Source organism: Chanodichthys erythropterus, chromosome 15, assembly GCF_024489055.1.
Source record: "Chanodichthys erythropterus isolate Z2021 chromosome 15, ASM2448905v1, whole genome shotgun sequence".
In the NCBI taxonomy this organism is placed as follows: domain Eukaryota; kingdom Metazoa; phylum Chordata; class Actinopteri; order Cypriniformes; family Xenocyprididae; genus Chanodichthys; species Chanodichthys erythropterus.
This window is the reverse complement of record NC_090235.1, coordinates 26293465-26312232: the sequence shown is the minus strand read 5'-3', so window position 1 is coordinate 26312232 and position 18768 is coordinate 26293465. Positions and strand designations below refer to the sequence as shown.

The window sequence follows — 18768 nt, the reverse complement described above, 5'->3', positions numbered from 1 at the left end:
TATTAATGCTGACAAATAAAAAAAAGAAGTAAATTTAATACCTTAATAGCTTTTAATTTCCAAGAATGTAATATTGTTGATAACACTGATTATACACTCACCACTGGCCATGGAGCTCTTAATCCAGTCAAGATACTGAGAAATGTGCCTGTAAATGCATGAAATGTTAGGTTCTTCTCAGCTCAATCCCCAGCTTGTGATCCCTGAAGGATACCATGTGTTATCAGCCTCACACACAAGTAGACCTCTAGAATCACCCTGCCAGTCCAGAGCAACAAGAAAATGAAGCAACTGTGACCATCAGCAGAGACACTCAGACCTAACAGACACATTAGAAAAACAGTACCAGTAGTACACATTTACAATTTATTTACAACAAATAATTGATTATAGTTGACTACCGACACGCATAAGCATTCCACATATGTAGTACATAGAGGTAATATTCCGTTAACAAAAAAATCCTTAAAGTGACAGTAACCCATTTATCACGAAGCAGCGGAGACATAGTGCGGTAAATGTCTTTGTTCATTTTTATTGTATACAATAATGTGAAAATGATGTTTCATTTTTATATATTTATATTTGTGAGTGTATTTACAGGGAGAGACAGTGAGCTGCAGAGACTACTTGCCACTTGTTTGCGATGATGGATCGGCCACAATAATGCTCGCCAAGGCAATTTAGCCGTTCTAGTGTAAACACCCCTAACGCCTTGATTGTGAAGTTGTGTGACTTTCCACAATCCATCTTCCCTGCGACAAACAACCATTCAGAATGATTATATTTTTAGAGATTCTGTTAGGCAGTTTTCTGTTCATTTTTCGAGATCAAGTTCCTGGAATATTTGACGGGATTTATAACTACTCTTCAAGTGTATGAAAGACAGTGTGACGTGTCTCTCCGACGCGCGTGCACCTGCAGCACCATGGACAGCAACACGACCAATATTATTATATTTTAAGAACGTTGTATAAATGTTATTTCAAGAACGTTTAAACTTAACATTTACAAAACCTTTACAAAACTTGTGGCAACGTTCCCTGTTAGCCGAGAAGAAATGTGAAGGGAAAACAGGATGGTGCTGAGTGAAGCAAGCTGACAGTGAAACTAGCATTATCCAGTCAACCCGCAGTGTTGGATCAACAGGATGCAGCATTTAACGGTATGAAACGCAGTTTATAACAAAGCTTAACCACCACCGACCACCCATCTATTGTATTGTTTGGAAAATAAGTCTGAAGAGAAAGTGATACTCCGCATGAAATAGTGCCTTTAGTGAAGGCGTCTGGTATGAAAAACATCAAAAAAGAAGCACAATCATCATCCCACTGTAGATTTGTCGCCGTCCACCACACACACACACACACACACACACACACACACACACTCACTGAAACAAGCTGTATTACTGCTATATACGATTCTCAAAAGCCAACCACATTTGAGCCTAAACTGAAAAGCAAAATCAAATTTACCTTTAAAACAAGGTAAACGGTAAATATCACTGTAAAAGGCTGCAGTCATGATGAAAACAAATTTAAAACAGACTAAGTGCAATTTATTTGACAGGATTATGTAGGTCAGCAAAGTATACATCACACATTTTTATTTTGGATTACATTTTGAAGAAAGTGGAAAAGACAGTAGGAGATAGTATTCATATCTTGGATTGTTTTTTAAACAAATAATTTGTATACTTTTATTTAGTAAGGATGCTTTAAATTGATCAAAAGTGACAGTATGTTAAAAAAAAAAAAACCTGTCTATTTCAACTGGAATAATGGCTGCTGAAAATTCAGCTTTGCCATCACAAGAATAAATTACATCAGAAACTATTAAAATAGAAAACAGTTCTTTTAAATTGTAATAATATTCCACAATATTACGGTTTTGAATGTATTTTTGATCAAATAAATGCAACTTTGGTGAGCATGAGACTCTTCTTTCAGAAATTAAAAAAAAAAAAAAAAACTTACCGACCCCAAACTTAGAGTATGTAATGTAAATGAGCATGCCTTCCCAAACACAAATTGAACTCAAACTCAACACTACATTTGTCTATTTGTTTTATTGTTTTGTCATTAGGAAAAAAAAGCACAGAGTAGGGGGCCTTGACAGCGTGCAGCATTGTTTCCTCTTTGTGTACAGAGCTGATAGGCCAGAATAATCATACTGTGCAGATTAAAGCCTTTACACGCTCAAAGCATTTCTCACCGAGGCACATTGATGTGCCGTAAGCAATCGTTTAGTCCATTTGACTTTGTTCACGTAAAATGCGTTGTTTTACAACTTGGCCGAGCTTTGGCTTTCGTTATGACACAGAAAAACAAACTGTGTATCAATCAATCCATTGAAAAGCAGCTTGTTGCATTAGATGCTGATATTATACTTGTAGTTTTACATACTGCATTACCTTATTAAAGAGGTAAGTAAATAATGCTTATAGCAAATAATACCTTAGGGGGAAAACTTTTGAAGCATTTTAGACCCCTCACACTAGTCAGAGTCAGTATAGCTTAAGTAGCTGGATACAAAGAGCTTACAATCGTCGTGTATACAAAAACAGAGCCATGATAATCTGAATATTACTTTCAGATTACACCTGAAAAAAAAGTGAAAAACAATATGTACAGTTTGGTATGCATGATAAGTCACATTTCTACACAATTAACCATTATTGTGAGAAACACTTTGATTTCCATGATGGTGAAAACTGTGATCTTGTTCAATTACCAAGTTTGGTTCTACCTGAGTTTGTGTATATATCAGGGGTGTATATGTCCCATCTTGTCCTTTAACTATTGCATATGACAATTAAGAGACTGTTGAGCTCCTAAAATTCACACAGACTCCAAACTGTGTTCAGTGCGCCCCTTCTGTCAAATTTAACACCTGTCCTGCAGGTTTTCTCTAGACTGCTCGCTCGAGATAATACCAAGTGAAACTGTTGTATGAGAAATGAAAGAAAACAGTTTTGGCGTGATGAGAAAGTTACTAGTTTGCACCTTATGCATCTTTCCCTCTCGCGGGAAGCGTTAAGACGGTCTTGGAATGCACAATATACTATATAGAGTAAATATTGCCGTTACTACAAGCGTGATTACTGTAGATACATAGAGTGGCCTCCCTAACACTAGAGGCACCAGAGAATTTAGAGTGTTTGGCTGAAAACAACCATGTCAAGCCACTTTGGAACAAAAGTATGACTCGGCTCATCGGTTAATCGTTATCATTAGCCTCTCTTTTCGATTCATCCAGCTTCCGCTCCATGAGTTGAGAGGTTGGGCTTGGAAGAGACACCACTTCCACCGGAGGTAGCATGACACCTTCTGGCTCAATGTCTTTTCTCTGGGAGAGATCCTCCTGGAAATAAATCCATCACATTTAAGCAAACAATCCTGACTATAAAAGCAGTCCAAGTAGTGCATTTACTGTGCTCAGCCCCTTTGAAAAGTAACATTTTAAACAATATCTCAATGAACACAAAAACAATTTCCAAAATGTTGACGAGACTATGTTTTATATAACATCTGTTTAACTTATAACTTTTGACAGTTTTACTCAAATTAGGGTGATGCAAAAATGAGTACACCCCACTAAAAGTCTCTGGAGCAAAGCTAAATTGTATACTACAAATGTCTAATTTAACAAGAATTCAACCACAGGTGAATCTAATTATTCATTACACAGGTGTCCAGCAGACAGTTGACTATAAAAGGGTGTTAAAACCCCTACCCATTTCATGCTGTCAGCAATGACACTAGACCTGAAATGTCACAAGACCTTAGAAAGAAAATAATTTCTTTACACCAGAAAGGTGAATGCTACAAGAAGATCAGCAAAGCTTTACTTAAAAAGATGGAACTACAACCATCTCACAAAGACATCCAGGTCGTCCACAGAAGTTAACACCTCGACAGGAGCATCTTCTGATGAGAAGGGTTGAAGAAAATCGGCATGCAAGTTCACTGCAGTTATCTAAAGAAGTAGGAAGCCAAACTGGGGTGACTGTTTCCTGTGACACAATACGGTGTATACTGCAGAGGAATGGCATGCATGGGTGCCGTGCATGAAAGACAGCTCAGGCACAAAAAGCCCGCCTAGAGTTTGCCAGGGCCCATGCTGACAAAGATGAAGACTACTGGGATTCTATACTCTGGAGTGATGACACCAAGATAAATGTTTTTGGAACTGATGGCTTCAAAACTGTATGGTGTTGCAAAGGTGAGGAATACAATGAAAAATGCATGTGGGGCTGCATGAGTGCTGCTGGTGTCGGGAGCTGCATTTCATTGATGGCATCATGAATTCACAGATGTACTGCTCTATACTGAAAGAGAAAATGCTACCATCACTCCGTGCCCTCGGTTGTCATGCACTTTTCCATCATGACAATGATCCTAAATACACATCTAAAGGCCGCTGTTGGATTTCTGAAGAATAAGAGTGAAAGTAATTCAGTGGCTCCTGATCTGAATCCAATCAAACAAACACTTATGGGGAATTCTGAAGAGACAAGTTGAGCATCACTCTCAATCCAGCATCATTCTTGAAGAATGGAAAAAGATAAGATGTTGCAAAATGTCACCAACTTGTTCATTCCATGCCTAGAAGACTTGGTGCCGTCATTAAAAATCATGGAGGCCATACAAAAGTATTAGATGCAGTAGTTTTTGTTGTGGGGTGTACTCATTTTTGCATCACCCATTTGAGTAAAACTGAAAAATGTGTAATCTAAGTTACATTATTAACCTTACTTGCATGTTATAAGTTAAACAGATCTTATATTAAACTTAGACTTGTCAACATTTTGGAAATTGTTCTTGTTTTCATTGAGATATTGTTTAAAATGTTACTTTTCAAAGGGGGTGTACTCATTTACGCTGAGGACTGTAACAACCTCTAACCTGCTCAGAGAAACGTTGACTCATGACTTGATCTCCAAACTCCTGAGTCTCAACCTCTTCGCTGTTGGAGTGGCAGCTGGGGCTTGGCACCTCTATCCCATGGCTTTCTAGTATGGCAGCCTCTGAATGAAACAGAGAGAAAGTGTGTTTAGTATAAAGAAAGATAACTATGACAGTTTAAAATTTAGTATGTCGCAACCATACTCCTGCAAAGGCTTTCCTGTCAAGAAAAATAAAGAATGTCTGAAACTGAAAAGAATGCTTCCAATAAAAAACAACAACAACAACAACAACAACAACAACAACAACAACATCCAATTACCTGTCCACAAGTCATGTAATTATACACTAACATTCAAACATTTGGGATCAGGTTTTTTTTTTTATTATTAAGAAATTAATACTTTTATTCAGCAAGGATGCATTAAATTGATAAAAATATTTACAATGTTATAAAATATTTCTACTTCAAATAAATGCTGTTCTTTTGAACTTTCTATTTATCAAAGAATCCTAAAAAAAAAAATGCATCACGGTTTCCACAAAAATATTAAGCAGCACAACTGAACAACCAAAACTCCCGTTTTCTTCAACAAATCTCTTAGTTATATTGCGTTTGCACTGTTAGTGACGATGAAAGCATTCATTAGTGTGCAGAAATTGAGTTGCAATGACGACATCACTGCTTTCATGCGCTCAACAATATGTCCGTGATCGGCTGTTCATCACAATTAGTTATCCTTGAGAGCTGAAATATTAAAAACATGCTAAAAGAAAGAGTAATACTTGGCTATTTCAAATGGAAAGATGTTAGCCAATCATAGCAGTGGGTGTTTAGACTGTCTCACAGCAGACACGCCCTTTAAAATAGAGCGTTCAAATAAGAGGGCTAAAATCAGGGTAGCAAAAATGCCCTTTATTTCTAAATTATGACAATTTTTGATGTAAAAAGCATATTAACATTATAAGTGCACCCCAGAAAACATTATAAAACAAAACAATGCAGTTCATATCCACTTTAAATGAAAACTTTTGAACGGTACTTCATAAATCACACAAATATAGATAGCCCACAGACAGGCACTATGTGATTTTGTTTTTGGAGGCTTAATGTGAGGAATATTCTACATGGAGTACTGGAGGGAAAAACTAAAACTTTAGACATCCTAGATAAACTTCTGATGCTTGTGTCACTTAAATCAGAAAGTGTCAGACAATCATTCTTACAGTCTCACCTATGTTGGCACGTCTTTTCATCTCCTTCCTCCGATTGGCAAACCAGTTGTACACTTTGAGCGCAGTGACTCGTTCAAACTCTGACAGTTTGCATCCTGAAACAACATGTATACAAGAAATTCAATTGGCATTCACAGTGCATTGAGTGAGGCAGGGGTACATTTGCAACAAAGATGGCATGGCTATGACTGGTCTGGTTCTGAGGTGGCTTAGATACTGATTGCAATCACTTACCAGGTTTTTGAATGACAGCATTACAGGCATTGGCAATTTCCTCTCTTTTGGCCTCATCAGGATACTGATTCTCTATAAAGAAACTGTGAGAACAAGCAGAGTGAATCATAAGACGACATGGGATATCATGATCATTGTTCAATCAATAGGAAACAGTAATGGCTTTAGAACACTGACTAATAAAATAGGCAACTTTAGTTCGCAACATTTATACAAAATGACATTACGTGAAAAAATACTTGTGAATGGAGCCAATGTTCCACTTTTATGGGTACACTGTCACCATACCTCACTATGAAATTAAAATGACGACAGTGTGCCATCACGAAATTAAGAATTCCTATGGTAAATCAAAAACCCTGTTTGGATGGATGGTTATTGTTTTTTTTATATATTAATTGATAATATGTCAAAACTCAGAGTGAACTCATTGTACTATGTGGTTATCAATCCAATAAATATCTCTTAAAAGTCTCTTATGTGTAAAAGACATGATTAAGAAGAGCAAGGAATGTCTTTAACTGCATCATATATGTGTCTTTGTGAGTTTTATCTCTAAGGGGCCATGCATATTCTTTTAAAGATGTCACCCTGAAAAACAATTACTGTCCTAATAGTGCCATAGACAGTAATGCTCTGTCATTTACCTCTCCATGATTGACTGGCACTCCTTTCTCCAAGTGAAGCGACTACCTCTACGCAGTCTAAAAGGCCCAACCGCTGCCCTGTCCGCGGGGCTTCCAGCCAACCTCCAGTCGGGCTCCTCTTTAACCAGTGAACGCATGGACAATGTGGCACCTGTTGTGAACATTATTGCACACAAACCAAAATAACAGTAAAATATGAATTCACTGCACATGTAGCTAAATATAAATTAAAGGGATGGTTCACCAGAAAATACAAATTCTATTACTTACTCACCCTAAAGTTGTTCCAAAACAGCATGACTGTCTTTCTTTCATAGAACACAAAATTAGATACTTATAGAAGGATGTCCATGCTGCTCTTTTTGACACAATGAAATGAATCATGGCCATAGCTGTCCCTAGTCGCCATTTATTTTCATTGTGTTAAATTCTCTTTTAAATTTCTCAGTTTGTGCTCCATGTAAGAAAGAAAATCATAAAGGTTTAGAATGACATGAGGGTGTTATTTCTGATGATCTATCCCTTTAAGTCTAAAGAGCATTTCTAAAGATTCTAAAGCCGCCTTTCCACTATTTCCGACATTCGCATACAATTGCTGTATTTAGTGCCATTTGCACAGAACTTACAAATTGGTTATTATGAATAAAAGTGTATGATTATTTCCACACAAAGCAACTGACCGTCAATATGTCTGAAAGAAAAGCATGTCAGGGTTATTATTGTAAACTAAAACCAAAACCATAAAAAAAAAAAAACCTGAAATAAAATAAAGTGTATTTATTTATTTTATTTCAGCTAGTTTCCAAGGGCAATTAAAACAATTCTTAATTTATTTGTTTACTAAAATAGTTACTAAATTACAGAAGAGGATTAGAGCAAAGCAATAATAAAAAAATAAAACCATCTCGAGATTAAAGTTGTTAAATTTCGAGAAAACACTCGATAAATTTCAAGAAAAAAGTCGAGATAAAATGTTGAGAATAAACTCATTAAATTACGAGAAAAAAACTCATTACGAGATAAAATATTGAGAATAAAGTCATTAAATTACGAGAAAAAAATTGTTAAATTATGAGAAAAATGTCGTTAAATTTCAAGAAAAAAGTCGAGATAAAATGTTGAGAATAAACTCATTAAATTATGACTTTATTCTCAAGATTTTATCGACTTTTTTCTCGAAATTTAACGAATTTGTTCTCGTAATTTAACGAGTTTATTCTCAGTTTTATTTCGACTTTTTTCTCGAAATTTAACAACTCGAGATGGTTTTATTTTTTTTATTATTGCTTGGCCCTAATCCTCTTCCATACTAAATAGTAGCTAAACTGAAATAAAAAATTAATAAAAACTATATAGACATTTTTTAAAAAACTAATAAAAATGTCAAAAACATAGAACAGAATTACTAAAATATTAACTAAAATTAAAATGAAATTGGAACATTAAAAAAAAAAAAAAAACTAATTAAATATTTTAATAAAAACTATAATAGTATCTTAATGATACTAAAATAACACTGAAGCATAGTAGCATATCTAGGGTGAATCAACTAAATTTAAAGCATTCAAAGTTCAAATTAGATAAAAAAAATTGCATATACGCATATGATCAAAACTATACAGCTCCTGTGCTACTCTTCATTGGAAATGAATGACTTCCATGGTGTATTGTTTGTTAAAGATAGTAAAAAGATGATTTAAGACTCAAAGAGAACAAATATTATATTTCCAAACCATTTATTGAAGTAAACTTAAAGGGATAGTTCACCCAAAAATGAACATTCTGTCATCATTTACCCACCCTCATGTTGTTCCAAACCTGTATGAGTTTCTTTCTTCTGTTGAACACAAAAGAAGATATTTTGAAGAATGTTGGTAACCAGACAGTTGACGTTAGCCAATGTTTTTTTTTTCCCTAGTATGGAAGTCAATGGCTACGGTCACCTGTTTGATTAACATTCTTCAAAATATCTTCTTTTGTGTTAAACTGAAGAAAGAAACTCATACAGGCGTGGACATGAGTGTGAGTAAATGACAAAATTTTCATTTTTGGGTGAACTATCCCTTCAAGCTATGTTTCCCTGCTGAATGGACGTTACCTGACTGGGCTTGGTGAGCAGAGTACCAGGGGAGGAGGTGCATCAGCAGTTCTCTCTGCCTATTCCAGGGAGTGTCAGTCCTGCTCCTGGGGACCTGAGCATGCTGGTTTTCACTCCATCTGATTCCTTTAACCCATTTGGGCAATCAGAAAACGGTGTTAACTAGGGTCCCTTCGAGAGGCGGAAAGCTTGCAATTAATGGTGACGACTATTAACATAGTGCTCAATGAAAATCCTTGTAGATAAAGTAAGTAATAATTATTTGTAGATAGCAGCGTTAATAGACATTCAAAGTGATTAGGTTCTTGGAGCCATGCTCAATCCTCTAGCGCTGTAGAGAATGTAAAAGCGTCATGCTCAGGGCTCTGTTAGTAGGGTCGGGTGTTAATTGCACTTCAGTGCAAAAAGGACATGAAAACCAGCATTTGACAAACCCAGGATCAGGACTGAGAGCTACAGAAGAGGGTCTAACCTGGGAGATGGAGAGTAGAAATGGTCCTGGAGGGCTCCACATTACTTAATTAGCTCTTTCAAGCATCAACACGTTCTCTATATTATAAATGCGAGATGATGCGAATGTTGGCGGTGTTACAGCCTAAAAGGCCTTAAAGCTCATTTCTGACTGCAACAACCTACACTTCTTAAATGTGCCAAGAACAGCATTACCCTAAGCACATAACTGATGGGAAATGACACTAGTTGATTGAATTTCAATTTGGTGCAGCGAAATGGCATGTCCTTCCAATATATTGTCTTTATCAAACACTGAATTTTCAATGTAAAGCCTTCAAGGACCATGCAAACTATATAGGGAAGATATGGCAGAATGGAAAGTGAAGACCAAAAAATTAAATAAATAAATAAAATAAAAACTGAACATAAGCCAGCCGCAAGCCTAAAATTCAGGCCACACCCTTGTTTTTGGTATGTCATCTCCCTGCTGAGGAACCACAACTCACCTGGGCTGTTGCGCTCCAGCAGGTACCAGCGATAGAACGCCCTGCGTTTGGAGTCGCTCATCTCCAGCCCCTGCTGCAGAAGCCACTGGGAGATGTAACTCTGACTGATACCTGCAGAATTTCACACAGTCATTAAAAGGAAAACAGTGACAGAAATTACAGGAAAGGTATAACACACCAGAATAAAACCAAATATGAAAAGTGATCAGTGACACTAACTTCATGCTAGGGTTAAATAAAACTAAAAATATTCAAAACATTTTTGTAAATAAAGCTGAAATAAAATATAAATATTAGATGAAAAACTTATGTTCCTTTGGCAACTAACTGAAATAAGTTTAAGTTGAATCACTAAAATTACTAGCTGGAAATAAATAAAGAGTAAAACTGAACTAAAACTTGAAAAAAAATAAATAAATCTAAATAGTAATATTTAAAGAAAGTCAACACTTTCATGTAAGGTCCCATTAGTTAATGTTAGTTAATACATTAAAGGTGCCGTAGAACGTCTTTTTAAAAGATGTAATATAAGTCTAATGTGTCCCCTGAATGTGTCTGTGAAGTTTCAGCTCAAAATACCCCATAGATTTTTTTAAAAAAATTTTTAACTGCCTATTTTGGGTCATCATTAAATATGAGCCGATTTAGGCTGCGGCCCCTTTAAATGCTCACTTTTTATTCACTTTCCCACGGAGCTCGCGCTTGCCTTAAACAGCATAAACAAAGTTCACACAGCTAATATAACCCTCAAAATGGATCTTTACAAAGTGTTCCTCATGCAACATGTCTAATCGCGTAAGTATGGTATTTATTTGGATGTTTACATTTGATTCTGAATGAGTTTGATAGTGCTCCGTGGCTAAAGCTAACATTACACACTGTTGGAGAGATTTATAAAGAATGAAGTTGTGTTTATGAATTATACAGACTGCAAGTGTTTAAAAAATGAAAATGACGACAGTCTTGTCTCCGTGAATACAGAAAGGAACAATGCTAACTTTAACCACATTTAACAGTACATTAGCAACATGCTAACGAAACATTTAGAAAGACAATTTACAAATATCACTAAAAATATCATGATACCATAGATCATGTCAGTTATTATTGCTCCATCTGCCATTTTTCGCTGTTGTCCTTGCTTGCTTACCTAGTCTGATGATTCAGCTGTGCACAGATCCAGATGTTAATACTGGCTGCCCTTGTCTAATGCCTTGAACATGAGCTGGCATATGCAAATATTGGGGTCATACATATTAATGATCCCGACTGTTACGTAACAGTCGGTTTTATGTTGAGATTCGCATGTTCTTCGGAGGTCTTTTAAACAAATGAGATTTATATAAGAAGGAGGAAACAATGGAGTTTGAGACTCACTGTATGTCATTTCCATGTACTGAACTCTTGTTATTCAACTATGCCAAGATAAATTCAATTTTTAATTCTAGGGCACCTTTAACTATGAGCAATTTATTTGTTACAGCATTTATTGATATATTTTAATGTTAGTTAATAAAAATACAATTGTTCATTGTGTTGCTCAGGCCCATTACATAATATTAACAGATACAACTTTTGATTTTAATTATGTATTATTAAATGTTGAAATTAACATTTAATATGATTAATAAATTCTAACATTTTTTTATTGTTAGTTCATGTTAACTGATGAAGTAAATGAACAAATGAAATCTTATTGCAATCTTATTACCAAACAATGACAAAAGCATATAATAAAATAACTAAAAATAAAAAAAAAAACTATAATAGTATATAAATACTATTAAAATAACACTGCTTCATTCAACTGGTGTGATTTTACAGTAATATACAGGTTCCAGCCATTTTTAAAATATTGTTTCAATAAAATTGTTAAGGCAGCAGCTATTTGCACTAAGCGCAAATAACGATAGATGCTTTTTACACCATATAAAAGTATCAGTTCTTTGCAATAAGAGTAAGTAATTAGATGTATTTATACTTTATATTGGCAGATACTATTTGCATTTTATGTATTTTATGATAGCCAGTGTTGATCTTTCACTGTATAGTATAATCTGTGTAACGTAATGGGACATTTATTAACTAAGGAATAAACATGCAAACTGAACTTGTAATCAATTCCACAGACTTTGAGTGAGTTTGTTTTGCAGTTATTTTTGATATCCATCTGAATTTCTCTATGTACTTGTCTCATCAGCTGTGACCTCTTTCCAGCAAGATATTATCAGTTTCACATGCTTGCTGATTTTTTCCACCATGTCAACGTTTTGGTTATCAAAGCTGTGGTTGGCCTAGATTTTCTTTGTCTGACGTTCTTGATGTGCCAGTAAATTAAAAAAAAAAAAAAAATTATATATATATATATATATATATATATATATTTTTTTTTTTTTTCTCTTCAGCATAGGAAATACTTAATACTTTGTGAATATGCAGTAAACTAATATAGGTTAAATGGTTTTATATGTAAAAAATACCCATTCTCTGATGGGTATATAAAAAAAAAAGCATGTTTCATACATTTTTTTCCCATTGCAAGACGGAAAGCATTCAGAGTACCTGTGACTTGTCCAACAATTGCCTGCGAGATTCTTCTGTTATTGAGAAAAGCTTTTATCTCTTCTTTCACAAGGTTACTGTCTCTCCTAGAGTCCAAACAAAGACAAGCATTACTTTGACAAAGAGTCAAAATATTAAGTTTCAAATTTCATTAAGTATTAAAAACGTTAGGTTTTGCAAAATATATGATTAAATGGGGAACATATGTGACAGATCCAAAGCAGTTCCAAGAAAAGCTACAAAAAGTATCCATCTGAACCAACTGTCCACCTGACCTGATTCAGAAAGGGCTCTTGTTCTCTGAAAATTACACTGTTGCTCAGGGACGTTCACTGTCATTATCAGCTGTTATATTAATCTCTACCTCTCAGTAGACCAGAGAAGAGAATCCCACAGAAGCAGCTGATATAGTACACTCATAAAGTTACCTCATGTATTCCTCCACCTTCTCCTCCAGATCCCAGTCCTCTTCTGCCAAGTCGTAACTAAACGACCTCTGAACTCCGCTGGGTGGGTACAGGGGTGGAGGCGAGGCATCGTAGCTGTTGCTAGGTGATAATGCAGCATCCATGACGGGGGTCTGTGTGGTGGCTGAGGTAAGAGAAGAGGAGGAAGAGGAGGAGGACGAGGGGGCAGCAGGGGCTGCGGAGGTAGGGGCACTGGGTGGGGCTGAGTGATTGTTGCAGCATGGGGTACGATGGTCTGGATCGAGCCTCTCTAAAGACTCGAGGGCTTGAATGATCTGAGGTTTGGTCATCCCTGACAGCCTTAAACGCTGGAGCAGGTCGATCTGTTCAATGGTATAGCGCGGCTCCACATCGCAACACTCCATTCTGGCATCTGTGGGAGAAGAAAAGGCAAAAAATAAAGCAAATTACATTTTGTTGATATTTATACTAAACTTCACCCATTTCTACAGGTTATTCATTCTTCTTTAAATGAGAAGTGTGTAGTTTCTGCACCACAAAGAACAGCAACAGTTCTGGAAGTAAAACTTCATTCATTCTTTCCAAAGGGAAAAACCTTACTGCAAACTACAATGTTGTTAAATCAATGGTGTATAATTTTGTTGAAGCCAGCTGCTCGCTTTATTTGAAGTTCGTTTTTAAAGAATCGAGTTTAACAGCAGAATATCTAGTGAAAAACTACAGCGCCTATAGAAAATCATCATACCCCTTTGAAATAGTTACTTTGTTGTACAGCCTGAAATCAAACCCCTTCCATTACCAAACCTTTTCTAGCTTTATTTACAAAATTTTGCCTTACAACAAAAAATGAAAAGAAAAAAGCAACAGTTCTGAAAATTAATAATAGGGTTGGAAAAGTCATCATTCCCCTGAATTAATACTTCGTAGAGCAATCTTATGCTTTAATTACAGCCATTAATCTTTTTGGATATGGCTGTACTAGCTTTGCACACCAAGATTGGGGAATATTTGCCCATTCTTCCTTGCATAATTGCTCAAGTTCGATAGATTAGGACTTAAAGGATTAGTTCACTTCAGAATGAAAATTTCCTGATTATTTACTCACCCCCATGTCATCTATGTTTCTGTCTTTCTTTCTTCAGTCAAAAAGAAATTAAGGTTTTTGAGGGAAATATTCCAGGATTTTTCTCCATATAGTGGACTTCAGGTTCAAGGTCCAAATGCCGCTTCAAAGGTTTCTACATCCGAGGAATAAGATTCCTATCTAGCGAAACAATCGGTCATTTTCTAAAAAAAAAAAAAAAAAAAAAAAAAAGTAAAATATTGAATTTATATACACAAATGCTTGTCTTGCATTGCTCTGCGATGCGCTAGGCATTACGTAGGCGAAAGTACCGCCATCTTATTTTCTCCTCCAACTCCAAAATCGTCCTACATTGTTGTTTTACCTTTTTTTTGTAAAGGCCGTTTGACTTAGTCTTTGCACATTCGCTTTGTAGACACTTGCTTGGTACTTCCGCCTACGTCACACGTGACCTTTCCAACGTGATTATGTAAAGCGTGGCGCATTGCAGAGCTAGTGCAATGAGCATTTGTGGTTAAAATGTATATACATTTTTATTTAAAAAAAAAAAATAAAAAAATGGCAGATGGTTTTGCTAGATAAGAACCATATTCCTCGGCTGGGATTGTTTAGAGCCCTTTGAAGCTGCATTTAAACTACAGTTTGGACCTTCAACCCATTGTACCTCAGTGAAGTCCACTATATGGAGAAAAATCCTGGAATGTTTTCCTCAAATACCATTATTTTTTTTTTAATCAAGAAAGAAAGACATAAACATCTTGGATGACATGGGGATGAGTAGATTATCAGGAAATTTTCATTCTGAAGTGAACTAATCCTATAAGTCATGGCTTTGATTTGGACACTCAAGGACATTCACCTTCCTATCCTTAAGCCATTGCGTTGTTCTTTTGGCGGTATGTTTAGGATCATTGTCATGATGGAAGGTGAATAACTTTCCCACCTTCAGCTGTCTAGCAGAGGGATGCAGGTTTTCCTCAAGAATTTGGATATACTTGGCAGTGGCCATTTTCCCTTCAATCCTGACCAATCGCAACACCCCCACAACATACTGCCACCACCATACTTCACAGTAGGTATGGTGTTTTTTCGGGAGGTGGCCTGTGTTTGCTTTTCACCAAATATCCATTCACCTTCCAACACGACAATGATCCTAAACATACCACCAAAACAACAACACAATGGCTTAAGGATAGGAAGGTGAACGTCCAGAAAAAAATTAATATGAAAAATACTTTCGGCACCATATTTAAAGCACCTGAAATGTGGGTGGACATTATAGAATAGCAAAAATCTGCCATTGGTCAGCAAAACAGATGTCCCGCCCCTAAACTCATGCCATGCTGGTTGGAAGGCTCAAACAGAGCGCATTATGAATGGAGAAGAGGCTTGCGGTCATTTTTGCATAGAAAAAAACAAGAAAAACAGCTTAAAAATAAGGACTTTTTTTACTTCAAACTTAGTATGTTCCTTACACTTTTAAACTACACTGTGTGCAGAATTATTAGGCAAGTTGATTTTCTGATCATATTTTTTTTCCAAGCACATTTTACCAATTCCAATCCACATCAATACTTGCCTAATAATTCTGCACACAGTGTATATGTATTGTAAAAAGCACTACAAAAAATAAACGTGAACTGAATTACACAAAGCTATTCCATAAGTCTTTGAATATATCACACAAGTCATACAGAACACTTTACTTATACTTTTATTGTACTTTTTTATCATTTATGTAGCCTGACCAGCCCTATTATGTGGAAAATAGTGAGCAGGATCTTTAAAAATGTACCTTTTATGTTCCACAGAATAAATAGTCATACAGTCTACACTGGACACATCTAGTTATTATTTTAGATTATATATCTATCCTTGTACTTTAAAATTCAATTCTTTTGCAACCTTGCAAACACTGACATTCCTTCAGGGAATGCAAATCTAGCTAGAGTAACTTCATAAAAAATGTTTCACTTCTTATTTGTTGTCCTACCTGAGATTTGAGGTGATAATCGGCCCGTTGGGAGCGGTTCGGCGCGTGGAGCCACAGCAGGAAGGCACCACTGTCGCATGGTCGAGGAGTCACCCGCAGGGGACAAGGGGGGCTGTCAAAACATCACAATAACTGCTAACAGCCCTTCAGCATGTGTCGGTTATTCATGCTAGAGTAACGATACAAACAACTCGGCTACCGTCTGCTTTAATAACGACCTTCAATAACAGCTAATGCACGTCTGTAATAATCATGACTTTATTTTGTGTCAGGCTCACGCTAACTGGCTAGCCCCAGCGGGCACGCGCTGCTGTGCAACTGCATACTAGAATGAATTATCTTCGCCTTTGTTTTCACACTTGCAGCTGAACCCATTGACTTGGGCACGGCTTTTACTTCTCGCAGACAACACATAAAAGTCATGCACTACAACAAAAAAAGTCGCTGGTTTAGTTTTTCTAACGGATTCGCGTCTCGCAATTTCACTTGTTAAGCCTGCGGGTGGGAGATGCCTTCATAGTAGCACAGCTTTGATGCACAGAGCGCTAAAGTAACTGTATTGCCGCTAGCATGAATAGCTATATGCCCTACACGCAGTTATCCGCCTTACCTCCCCGCACTACCGTCAAACTGCAGCCGGAGTTGGAGATGGTGCGGCTGGAGAGCGGTCGGTGCACACCCTGGGTGTAATCCTGGCCCTCCCGTGCGCTCACTTGCACTCCGAGGCGCTTCAACTAGCTAATGAAGGTGATCCGAGGAGGGTCACATTGTCCTGGGATGCCGCAGCATAATAATACTGGATATATGGAAGTCAACAATTGACCTCTCACCCGCAGCGACAGTCCCATGTGGATGCAGGAAGTGGATGCCAGAAGAGACTTCCATATGTTTACTATCTTTAATGACATGTAAAAAGATTTTGCAAGTCCTTATGAGCAAATATTTGGGAGTGTATGTGAAATATAAAATGTGTGCTTACTTTTTGTCAAGTTTGTTTACGTTTGTTAGATTTCGCAGGACTGCTATTCTGTATGGATTCTTTTTTTTTTTGCATACAGCAATGTGAAAGTTTACAATTCACCAGGAATGAGCTGCTTGCACTGCCAACATGAGGTTCATACTGCTGACCACAAATAAATCTTTGCTTTTATTTATTAATCCTATATCATTGTTATTGCAATGTGCAAGATGAGTCACTAGTCCTAGCACAACCAATTTGAGGCTTCTAAAGAGGACTGAAAAACAAAAGCATTAATCATAACAGACTAAACAATAAAATTAGCCTAAAAATATATATATATTCATTATCTTCACAATAATGTATACATCATATTTTAATGTGCAATGTCGTATTTTATTATAGCCTATTGGTGGGAAAATGCATAAAATGAATTTTAAAGTCACATTATGTAAAATAATGAATTTTAAAGTCACAGCTAACAATGAACAATATGTGTTATAATGACTAACTGCCTATACTCAAATATTTTTGAAAGCCTACTCTTTTATGGAAATACTTATTTGTCCACTTTCCTTTATATATATATATATATATATATATATATATATATATATATATATATATATAATAACTTTGTTTTGGCCTTTCTCTGTAAGAATGTGAAAAAACGAGCCGCTCAGATTTCACTCCCCTAGTGATGGGATCTTATTATAATATTAATCTGCATGTTTCCACCAATGGCGGCATCATTTTTTGTTTTTGCAAGCAAAAACGTTGTACTAGTTCTAAGTCCATGGCAAAATTTCGAGCAAAGCATGCTAACTGTTATGTTGTTAGCCGCATAGATGAGTGCAGAACACTATTTAGAGTCTCGTTAGCTTGGATACCCTGCAAGTTGACACAGGCAAGCTCAATTGCTAAAAAAGGAACGTTTCTGTCCAAGCAATATTTTGGAAAAAATATTAGACCATTCACAACATTTGAAAGCAATCATAAACATTAGCCTGCATGGCTCTGTTTGGCAAACAGGTCCACTAGTATGAAAATGGGGAAACAATACGGGTTTTGCACAAAAGATTAACATGACGGCACATGCTAGTCGATGAGTTGAATCAACTCAACAGCAACTACATAAATTTAACATCCAGTTGCATTCTACTTCTTCCTGAGTCTCTCCATCAGTGTCTGACTCCGGTTTGAACAATGTAAGGCTGAACACGTTACTGACAATCCTCATTTGGCTGCGTGAGATTCTCCAGCTTTGTTGTTGTTGAGCAACCGCTTATATTACATCTTGTGAAAAGGGGTATAATAGGTACCCTTTAAAGGAACACTCCACTTTTTTTGAAAATAGGCTCATTTTCCAACTCCCCTAGAGGTAAACAGTTGAGTTTTACCGTTTTCAAATCCATTCAGCCGATCTCCGGTTCTGGCGGTACAACTTTTAGCATAGCTTAGCATAGTTCATTGAATCTGATTAGACCGTTAGCATTGCGCTTAAAAATGACCAAAGAGTTTTGATATTTTTCCTATTTAAAACTTGACTCTTCTGTAGTTAAATCGTGTACTAAGACCGACAGAAAATGAAAAGTGGCGATTTTCTAGGCTGATATGGCTAGGAACTATACTCTCATTCCGGCGTAATAATCAAGGAAC

General features: G+C 36.4%; 1 protein-coding gene across 3 annotated transcripts; it reads right to left on the bottom strand.

The window, feature by feature from the left end:
- Window positions 1–1565: 1565 nt before the first annotated feature.
- Window positions 1566–17151, bottom strand: zgc:91944 (uncharacterized protein LOC436941 homolog). 3 transcript variants are annotated; one of them, XM_067411185.1, is made up of 11 exons: window positions 16762–17149; window positions 16152–16263; window positions 13075–13486; window positions 12647–12732; window positions 10085–10195; window positions 9126–9251; window positions 7028–7178; window positions 6381–6463; window positions 6146–6241; window positions 4911–5032; window positions 1566–3366 (listed from the first exon to the last, which is right to left on the bottom strand). In XM_067411185.1, the coding sequence occupies exons 2-11, from the start codon at window positions 16228–16230 to the stop codon at window positions 3223–3225; spliced, it is 1410 nt and encodes a 469-aa protein (XP_067267286.1). In that variant the 5' UTR covers window positions 16231–16263; window positions 16762–17149; the 3' UTR covers window positions 1566–3222. The 3 variants fall into 3 exon arrangements, with proteins under 3 accessions (XP_067267286.1, XP_067267287.1, XP_067267288.1); XM_067411186.1 differs by lacking the exon at window positions 16762–17149 and adding an exon at window positions 14180–14361 and having other exon boundaries at window positions 16152–16250; XM_067411187.1 differs by lacking the exon at window positions 9126–9251 and having other exon boundaries at window positions 16762–17151.
- Window positions 17152–18768: the final 1617 nt, after the last annotated feature.

Bases quoted from the DNA above. Each gene is read 5' to 3' on its own strand.
- zgc:91944 (XM_067411185.1), bottom strand. From the start codon at position 16,230: ATGCGACAGTGGTGCCTTCCTGCTGTGGCTCCACGCGCCGAACCGCTC. The intron at 12,733-13,074 runs GTAACTTTATGA...TTTGGACTCTAG, and splicing joins AAGGTGGAGGAATACATGAG to GAGAGACAGTAACCTTGTGA. The intron at 10,196-12,646 runs GTACTCTGAATG...GAAATTCTGCAG, and splicing joins AATTGTTGGACAAGTCACAG to GTATCAGTCAGAGTTACATC.